Source organism: Mandrillus leucophaeus, unplaced genomic scaffold (assembly GCF_000951045.1).
Source record: "Mandrillus leucophaeus isolate KB7577 unplaced genomic scaffold, Mleu.le_1.0 Scaffold38, whole genome shotgun sequence".
In the NCBI taxonomy this organism is placed as follows: domain Eukaryota; kingdom Metazoa; phylum Chordata; class Mammalia; order Primates; family Cercopithecidae; genus Mandrillus; species Mandrillus leucophaeus.
In genome coordinates, this window is record NW_012104031.1 from 5,088,153 (window position 1) to 5,097,760 (window position 9,608).

General features: G+C 54.9%; 1 protein-coding gene across 3 annotated transcripts; it reads left to right on the plus strand.

Annotated features, from left to right (window-relative positions):
• Positions 1 to 2,226: 2,226 nt before the first annotated feature.
• PHLDA3 (pleckstrin homology-like domain, family A, member 3) lies at positions 2,227 to 6,116 on the plus strand. 3 transcript variants are annotated; one of them, XM_011990548.1, is made up of 3 exons: positions 2,227 to 3,306; positions 5,432 to 5,490; positions 5,525 to 6,116. In XM_011990548.1, the coding sequence occupies exon 1, from the start codon at positions 2,861 to 2,863 to the stop codon at positions 3,242 to 3,244; it is 384 nt and encodes a 127-aa protein (XP_011845938.1). In that variant the 5' UTR covers positions 2,227 to 2,860; the 3' UTR covers positions 3,245 to 3,306; positions 5,432 to 5,490; positions 5,525 to 6,116. The 3 variants fall into 3 exon arrangements, with proteins under 3 accessions (XP_011845938.1, XP_011845937.1, XP_011845936.1); XM_011990547.1 differs by adding an exon at positions 4,034 to 4,131 and having other exon boundaries at positions 2,227 to 3,302; positions 5,432 to 6,116; XM_011990546.1 differs by having other exon boundaries at positions 5,432 to 6,116.
• The last annotated feature ends 3,492 nt before the right edge of the window (positions 6,117 to 9,608 follow it).

Genomic DNA, 9,608 nt, shown 5'->3' on the forward strand with positions numbered 1-9,608 from the left:
AAAAAAAAAAAAAAAAAAAAAAAAAGGATTAAGTAAATATAGAAAACAAAAGCTATGTTACTTTTTGCATCTCTCCGGGTCTCATTCTTGCCTCTATCCCACCTTATTCCCATCTTTCTTTCCACCTTGTCCTGGGTAGCCACCCAGAGGGACCCCTCCTCTCCACTTGGACTTCCTCCTTCTCACACAGGTGTGGAGGTGGTGTGGCTCAGCCCTAGCTAGAGCCATTTCCAGCACATTCTTCCCTGGGGCCATTTTGTAGTCTAGCCTGTTCCAGCTGGACTTAGATTTACTGACAGGGCAGATCCGCTTTCCCTTTGGGGTGGGCAGAGAGAGGAGCCAGCTCTGGGTTGCTACCAGGGGACATTTTGTCCATCAGCCCGATGTGGAGTTAACAAGTCAATAAGAATTGAGTAAGTGGTGGGGTGCAGTGGCTCATGCCTGTAGTCCCAGCACTTTGGGAGGCCAAGGTGGGCAGATCACAAGGTCAGGAGTTCAAGACCAGCCTGGCCAAAATGGTGAAACCCCATCTCTACTAAAAATACAAAAATTAGCCAGGCATGATGGCACATCCCTGTAATCCCAGTTACTTGGGAGGCTGAGGCAGGAGAATCACTTGAGTCTGCGAGGCAGAGGTTGCAGTGAGCTGAGATCACGCCGTTGCACTCCAGCCTGGTAATAAAGTGAGACTCTATCTCAAAAAAAAAAAAAAAGAGAGAATTGGGTAAATATCTCTAGGGCCCAGCACTGCTCCAGCCCAGTGTCCCAAGAAGGTTAAGTCAGAGCTCCTCTTCCAGGAGATGGGTAGGGATATCTCAGCAGGGAGGGAGGAGCAGCACCAGCCCACCTCGAGCTCCCTCCCCTGCTGCCCTCTGGGCCTCAGGAGACATCTGTCTTTGTCTCTTCTTTTATGCCACTGTCTACTCCCTCTCCTGAAGGGGCATTCTGGGAGTTAGGAGTTAGTTGTCATCACACGTATGTGTGTGTGTGTGTGTGTGTGTGTAAAGAGCTGTGGATGAGACACAGAGTTCCCTTCTCTCATCTCCTAACTTTGGGGCTGCAGAGGAGGGCACTCCTATCCCCACAACAGGACCCTCCCTGTGTCTGTTAGGCTCTGCTCTTTGGGCAGGAGGATGGTAACACAGGGTGTAAGTACAAAGAGGTCTTATTACTGTCATTATTACATATCATTACTCCTATAAGAATCTATTATTAACATGTTGATGAATAGGCCCCTAAGAAACTGTGGGCCTGGAGGAACTGACCAAGATAGGGGCAGAATGAGGACCTAGGAGCGCCCTCTTCCAGTGCCTAGCTTGATCTCAGGACCCCCATCATTCTCTAAAGGGAATAAATGTGGGGAGATGGAAGGAAGAACATTTATCGAGACTTAGATTTGCCAGGCCCTGTCTTGGGTCTTTCACAAATGTTATCTAACTTATTCATCAGGACAACTCCATGAGATGAGAATGAATTAATCCTCCTATTCGACAGATGAGGAAATTGAGGGAGGTCAGTAAAGTTGCCCCAGGTGGGTCGGACACAGCAATCAAGGGAGAAGTTTGAACTCAACTCTGCAAAGCTCTTGTCTTTACACAATATTCTAGCCAGAACAGAAAGAGACCTCTCCCTCCGCGTTCCCCTCCAGTTCTGTATCCAGGAGAAGTCCATTCTAGGGGGAGGTTGAGGGAGGATAGAATCTGCGGAGCGGAAGGAAGCAGCAAGGCTGGAGCTGCGCTTCCACATGGGCCTGGCTGTGCCATCGGTCCAGCGTCGGCCCCTGCAAGTGTGTGCGGTGGAGAGGACCGCAGACAGTGGCATGCCCAGGTCACGGAGGGGGTCCCTCCTCCCCCACTATGAGGAGGGCATGAATGACCTCAAGCCTCAGCTCTCCTTTGTTGGCACTGGCTACTCTCTACAGGCCTCCCCGCGCAGTGCATGCGGGTAGGAGTAGGAGCAGGTGGACTGTCCAAGCAGAGGCAGCGATGGACAGCCTCTCTTGGGTACTGCACAAAGAAATCGGCCGATGGAGGAGGAACCCAACATAGGCTTGATGCAGAGGCTGGGGGCCTCATGGCCTGCCAAGTAGCCAGCAGCTGTCTGACGCCTAACATGCAACTGGTGCCACTGCGCGTTCGCCAAGCCCACCCCCGGCTAGCAGCGCTCTCTCCAATCGAGGAGATGCGCCTTCCCCCCGCCCTTCCCCGCCATCTCCCCCTTCATTCAAGGCTTGGGGGAGCTGCGGTTCCGAGAAGCGGCAGACGGCAGCCAGAAGGCTTGGGTTGTTGAGTAAGCAGCCCCCTCTCAGTCCCAGCCCTCCCCGCCCCGCGCCCTGCGCCTCCAGTGAGTGACTGAGCCCCCGCTACGGCCCCGCCCCCTGGGCTCTGCAGGAGCTGGTGCACTGCGCTGAGGGGAGGGCCGGCCGGGACAGGAATGCGCGGCGGGCGGGCGGCGCAGGAGGCGAAGAGCGGAACATGTAAGGGCACATCCCGCGAGCTGCCGCCCAGCGCGCAGACAGAGCCCAGGGGAGCAAGAGAACGGGCAGGCGGCGTGGCTCACGGGCTAGGGAGGCGCGGAGGCACCCGGCAGAGGCGAGCCGGGCTGGGCCAGCTCGGGTAGAGCAGAGGAGGCGGTGCCGGCTGAAGCGGGGCAGTGGGCGCGGAGCGCGCTGGGGGCACCCACGCCACCTCATCGGCAGCTGGGTGCTGAGGGCCGCGGTGCGGGCGCGCCGGGCAGTCAGGGTGCAGGTGGGCAGCGCGCACGGCCAGCCAGCCCGGGGCGCCAGAATCCTGCGCTGCCGGGCCGAGAGTGGCGCCGCGCCCGCCGCAGCCTGGAGCTTTCCGCAAACCTCGGGGCGCCCATGACGGCGGCGGCGACGGCCACCGTGCTCAAGGAGGGCGTGCTGGAGAAGCGCAGCGGCGGGCTGCTGCAGCTGTGGAAGCGGAAGCGCTGCGTGCTCACCGAGCGCGGGCTGCAGCTCTTCGAAGCCAAAGGCACTGGCGGGCGGCCCAAGGAGCTCAGCTTCGCCCGCATCAAGGCCGTGGAGTGCGTGGAGAGCACCGGGCGCCACATCTACTTCACGCTGGTGACCGAAGGCGGCGGCGAGATCGACTTCCGCTGCCCTCTGGAAGATCCGGGCTGGAACGCCCAGATCACCCTAGGTCTGGTCAAGTTCAAGAACCAGCAGGCCATCCAGACAGTGCGGGCCCGGCAGAGCCTCGGGACCGGGACCCTCGTGTCCTAAACCACTGGGTGCACCATCTTACCTTCATGCTATCCACCACCTCGGTGCTGAGGTCAAGGCAGGTAAGCCCCCGGGGGACTGGACCCTCTTCTCTTCTTCCCTTCTCATCTTTCCCCTACAGAGAGAATGAGGACTAGCATTCTACTTCACAGTCGGACAGTCTTAGGGGAGGTTCCTGGGGCCAACTGAGGGCATGGGAGGCCTGGGCCAGTGGCCAACCCAACAGATCCGGACTTTGCCCTGAGGTGCCAGCCAGGTCGGCCGGTCCTGAATGTGACCCAGGTGTCTGAGAGGAAGATGGAAGCCCTGGGAGGGGGACCCCTGGGTGAGATGAGCCTTCCTACAAGTTGGTTCAGCCCTGACTCAGGTGGAAGGAAGTAGAGAGAGTCTGGCCTGCACGTTGCCCCAGGCTGTGGGCCTCTGCTTTCCACGTAGAGCAGGGCTCCTGGACTTCGGTTTTCTGGCAGCTGGGGACAACCGAGGGTGGGGACGCGGATCGCGGAGACAGACCCTCTTTCCCTCTAGGTTGAATGCTTGTCATAAAGTTTGAGCATTGAATTGATGTAGAAAGACAGTATCTCCCAGTTAGCAAAGGCACCATCAAGCCTTAGGAATAGAGCCAAGGAGTCCGGCCCCCAAGGTGGGGCCTTAGTGGGCCGGCTTGGCTGGACTGGGCCTGAGGGATCCAGATCCTCCTGTATGTGTGTGTGTGTATGTGTGTGTGTGTGTTTGTTGTTGTTGGTGGTGGTGGTGGTGGTTCTTGAGACAGAGTCTCGCAGTGTCACCCAGGCTGGAGTACAGTGGTGTGATCTTGGCTCACTGCAACCTCCGCCTCCCGGGCTTAAGCAAATCTCCTGCTTCAGCCTCCAGAGTAGCTGGGATTACAGGTGCCCACCACCACACCCTGCTAATTTTTGTATTTTTAATAGAGACTGGGTTTCGCCATGTTGGCCAGGCTGGTCTTGAACTCCTGACCTCAGGTGATCTGCCTGCCTCGGCCTCCCCAAGTGCTGGGATTACAGGTGTGAGTCACTGCACCCGGCCTATATATATATTTTTGAGACACAGGGTCTCTACGTATTGCCCAGGCTGGTGCTGTAGCATAGTCATGGCTCACTGCAGCCTCAACAGCTTCAACCTCCTGGGCTCAAGCGATCCTCCCACCTCACCCTCCAGGTAGCTGGGACTACAGGCACACGCCACCATGCCTGGCTTTTTTTTTTTTGTAGATTTGGTTTTTCCCCACATTGCCTATGCTGGTTTCGAACTCCTGAGCTCAAGCGATCTGCCCACCTTGGCCTCCCAAAAGTATTAGGATTACAGGTGTGAGCCACCGCACTTGGTCCCCATTCTTGACAGTGGGTTTTGAGCCCTAGGGCTCACTGTTGGGAGAGCAAGGGAGCTGGAGGATGGGCAACTGCACCAGAGGCTAGGCCACTGATGCCAAGGGGTGGGGGCCTAGCTGTCTACCTGCTCCTGAGTGCCAGTCAGGCCTGGCTGTGCCAGGGGAGGAGAAGCTGGAGGAGGGCATGGGGCACTGGGGCAGGGTCGGTGAGTGTAGGATGGGGTCATGAGTTGTTTGTGATGTCTTAATCCTCTATGAGCAGTAGGGCAGGGAGTGGGGGGCGGATTTGTGGTTAGGAAGGTCCAGGGGAGGGGCCAGGAATAGAATCTAGAAGCCCTGGCTCTCAGCCCTGTGCCGTCTTCCCCAGATGCCACTCCCTTCTTGTGAGAAGTAGGAGTAGCGCCGAGAAAGGATTTAGCCTTCCTTCTAGCCTTGATTTTTCCAGTGGAAACCTAGATCCCCCTCTCCCCACTACCACCTCCTAGGTGACCTTACTTGTCTGTAGGCATCTTCAACAATAGAGAGTCCTAGTGAGCCTGGGGCCCCATCTAATGCCATGCCCCACTTTGATGGTCCTGTTAATGCCCTCCCACATTGTAGTAAGGGTTTAGTTGAGAAGTGGGGTATAAGGCAGGCCCCTGTGCTGAGGATTGATCCACGTTGATCCTCAGGTCTTGGGGGCCTGGGAGGAAGCAGATTCCCTTGACCACAGTATGTATGCAAAACATATTTTCCATGTTTATGGAAAAGGCTGGGAAGTACTGGTGTAAAATGCCCAGCTCATAATAGGTTCTCCTCTCCCCAGTGTTGCCCCTGCTCTAACTGCTGTTCTTTCTTGCCAGCTCCGTTGTTCCCTCTGGTTTGTGGGGGCACGGCTATGCTCCATGTGGCGAGGTGGAAGGCATGGGCGTGTGGAGGAGGCGCTGGAGCTGAAGGAATGGACGGACCCTGGGAGGAGGGCAGAAGGCTTCGCAGGGCTGAGGATGAAGATTCAGCCCCTGGACGGTCCCAGACTCTCAGGGCATGCCCAGCTCAGGGGCTTCGAGCCACAGGCCTGGCCTCATATGGCATGAGGAGGAGCTGGCATGGGAGCCCCCTCCCTGCTGTGGTTCTGCCCTCTGTCCTGCAGACTGCTCTTAGCCCCCTGGCTTTGTGCCAGGCCTGGAGGAGGGCAGTCCCCTATGGGGTGCCAAGTCAATGCCTCAGGAATCAGGAGGCCAGCCTGGTACCCAAAGGAGTACCCAGGGCCTGGCACCCAGGCCCACTCCAGAATGGCCTCTGGACTCACCTTGAGAAGGAGGAGCTGCTGGGCCTAAAGCCCACTCCTGGGGGTCTCCTGCTGCTTAGGTCCTTTTGGGACCCCCACCCATCCAGGCCCTTTCTTTGCACACTTCTTCCCCCACCTCTACGCATCTTCCCCCCACTGCGGTGTTCGGCCTGGAGGTGGTGGGGGTGAGGGGGGGTTTGGCCATTACCATTTCATGTCTTTCCCCAAATGAAGATGCCCTGCAAAGAGCAGTAACCACACAGTTTGCCGAGTGAAATTCTTTGCCCACAAAGTCCCAGGTCTCGGAGCATCTCTTTCTTCATCCGTATTCTCCCAATTTGCAACCCATTCTGAAATCACCAGCTTGGATAGGCAGAGACACTACAACCCCAGTAGACAGGGCCTCGGTGGTCCTAGGAAGGAGGGCCCATAGATTCTGGACCAAGGGATGTCAAGCTGGTCAGCTCAGTCCCTATAGATGCCTCTTCTACAGGAGGCTACCCTGCCCCTGCTACCCTGGGAGAAGCCTCAGCTTTCTGGGTAAAGCTTGTCTCCCTGTCATTTATACTCTCAGGCTGTATACATTTACACAGTAAGTTTTCCCTCCTGGAGGGTTAAAAGGAATAATTTCAACAGGATGAAGGCCTGGCACGGTGGCTCACAACTGTAATCCCAGGACTTTGGGAGGCCAAGGTGGGTGGATCACCTGAGGTCAGGAATTTGAGGCCAGCCTGGCCAACTTGGTGAAACTCTGTCTCTACTAAAAACACAGATGTTAGCCGGGTGTGGTGGTGCACACCTATAGCCCCAGCTACTGGGGAGGCTGAGGCAGGAGAATTGCTTGAACCTGGGAGGCAGAGGTTACAGTGAGCCGAGATCGCACCACTGCCCTCCATCCTAGGTGACAAAACAGTGAGACACAGTCTCAAAACAAAACAAAACAAAAAACTGGAGAAAACTGAGGTACAGACAATAGCTGCCCATAGTTATACAGAAACTATTGATTGGGTAACCCTGAACCTTTCCAAGCTGTGGCCAGCAGTTGATTCTACCTTCCTTTCCTCCATTATTTCCCCATGTCTGACCTTCCCTCTTGCAAAGTAGTGGCCTACTTCAGAGTCTTTCTGGAGGGAGCAAGGAGGCTGAGTGGCTCCCTTCAGCAATTCGAAGTCTCTTTAATTGTTTTGTGCTTCCAACCTGTTTTGCTCCCCTTCAGATTTCTCTCACCTTCCAATCAAAACCCTGTCCTGTGCCCCAGTCCCTCAGAGTCCACAAGAGGTTCATCTTGCTCATCTGATGTGTGAACTACATCACACAGTTGAATAAGAATGTGTTAATTACAACAGAACTTTTACGAATACATACTCATTGTATCCAATTGTACAATTGTCCGTGGGTGTCTTAATCCCACCATGGCAAATAAGCATCTATTCATGCAACCCTGATCAGTGCTGAGAAAGATCAGGGTTCAACTAGAATGCTGTGATCAATTGGTGATACCTGCCATGGGCTTTGGGAGAAAGGTAGGGAGAATGGCGGCATTATCTGGGAGGTGGGCGTGGCTGGAGAGAAGAGGGCTGCCACCCCTCCCTTGATTCAAGCTTTGTTAATGGAAGGGGTTACCTACTTAATCCTATATAATAGCAGCCTCTAAAATAGAATCTTTGCTCTTCAAACCCAAGGGTAACTGATGGTGGGGGTTCAGGCATAAGGAAAAGATATATCCAGGCACTCAGAAATAGGGGAGTGGGCTAGGCGCGGTGGCTTACACATGTAATCCTAGCAGTTTGGGAGGCCAAGGCAGGTGGATCACCTGAGGTCAGGAGTTTGAGACCAGCCTGGCCAACAAGGCGAAACCCTGTCTCTACTAAAAATACAAAAATTAACCGGGTGTGGTGGTGCACGACTGTAATCCCAGCTACTCGGAAGGCTGAGGAAGGAGAATCGCTTGAAACCGGGAGGTGGAGGTTGCGGTGAGCGGAGATAGCACCACTGCATTCCCGCCTGCGTGACAGCAGCGAGACTCTGTCTCAAAAACAAAACAAAACAAAAAAACAAAATAGGGGAGTGGTAGTGAACAGATGGGATTGAGAGGCAAGACATCCAGCCAACTAAATGCCTTTACAGGCTAGGCACCGTGCTCAACTCTGGGGATGCAGAGGAGAAAGACAAGATCCAGTCCTTGCCTAAAGGAGCCCAGGTTCTGGTAACATTAGTTAATGCTAACTGGTGCCAATAGAACTGGCCACCAGGGGACAGGGGAGCACTGGGCAATACTTTCTTTGTCCAGCACTAGGGGTCGTTCTCAGAGCTTGGCTGCAAAGGGCAGTGGTGGGCATAGTTAGTATGAGACATCAAGGGCAGAGGGCAGGTGGAGGGGGAAACAGGCTCTAGTTTCTGGCACTCTGCTTTTTTGGAACACCAGCCCTATTGGTTTAAAGTATCCTTTGGTCCTTGACCAAACCCAGTTTCTGTTTCTTGCTAGGAGAGTCCCAGCCCCTTGAAGAGTCTGCTGCTGTTAGAGCCCCTGACACAGACCCTAGAACGCAGTAGGCTCCTTGTATGCAGCAGTGTGGGTGCTGCTGGTTGCAATGGGGTGATCGTTTACTATCATTTGTAAGAGTCTGGGAGCTGTCTGAAGATTGTAAGATCACTCACAGCACAGAGGTCTGGGGTTCAAGACCAGGTTTTTTTGTTGTTGGTTTTTTTCTTTGTTGTTTTGTTTTGTTTTGTTTTGTTTTTAGAGATGGAGTCTTGCCCTGTTGCCCAGGCTGGAGTGCAATGGCGCGATCTCGGCTCACTGCAACCTCCGCCTCCCAGGTTCAAGCAATTCTCCTGCCTCAGCCTCCCGAGTAGCTGGGATTACAGGCACCCGCCACCAGGCCCGGCTAATTTTTTGCATTTTTAGTAGAGACGGGTTTTCACTATGTTGGCCAGGCTGGTCTCGAACTCCTGACCTTGTGATCTGCCTGCCTTGGCCTCCGAAAGTGCTGAGATTACAGGCGTGAGCCACCGCACCCAGCCAAGACCAGGTTTTAAAAAAGATCCATGACCTTTTTGGGGAGTCTTTACCTCTCTGATGGAGGAGGGGCCATCCTGCTTCCTGGGTTCACTAGTGTTCTCACTGCTTTGGTTTTCATGACTTTGAATTTCCAAGAAGGAGCAAAGGCCTTTACCCCGGGAAGGCTTGGCTAGACCTCGGAGTGGGGTCAAGACCTCTTTGGGGGCACAAACAGGCTCTTATAGTGCCAGTAGACATGCATGAGATGGAAAACCTTTGCTCAGTTGGGCCTGTGAGACCAGGGAAGGGCTGTTGCCACCAACTCTCCCTGTGCTTCGGCAGCCCCAGCGTGGCCTCACCCCTGCCCAAAACATGAGTCATCCATGGGAACATGAGACAGGGCAAGTCTCAGCCAGGCAGCTGGGAGTCCAATGAGGTGGGGTGGGGAGACCGAGGGAGAAGGGATGGGCTTGCTCTGGTCAGGGTGAGCTGTGATTGGGAGCTAAGGCTTTAGCAAGAGTGAGCTTGTTGCAAGGGTGAGAATGGAGACCAGTGGGGAGAGCCAGAGCGAGAGTTCATGAGCTGCAATCGCAGCAGGAAGGAGTAGGGGCAGATGGACAGGGCGTTACTGTATGTAATCCTGAAGTCTGTTGGGGATGTATAGGTACTGTGGGCAGCTGTCCCACCAGGGCCAGGACCCAAGGACCCTGGCAAGACTGACTGTGCAGGAATATACTGTAAGGCTGCACAG

Coding starts and splice junctions, on each gene's coding strand:
- PHLDA3 (XM_011990546.1), top strand. CDS start 2,861: ATGACGGCGGCGGCGACGGCCACCGTGCTCAAGGAGGGCGTGCTGGAG.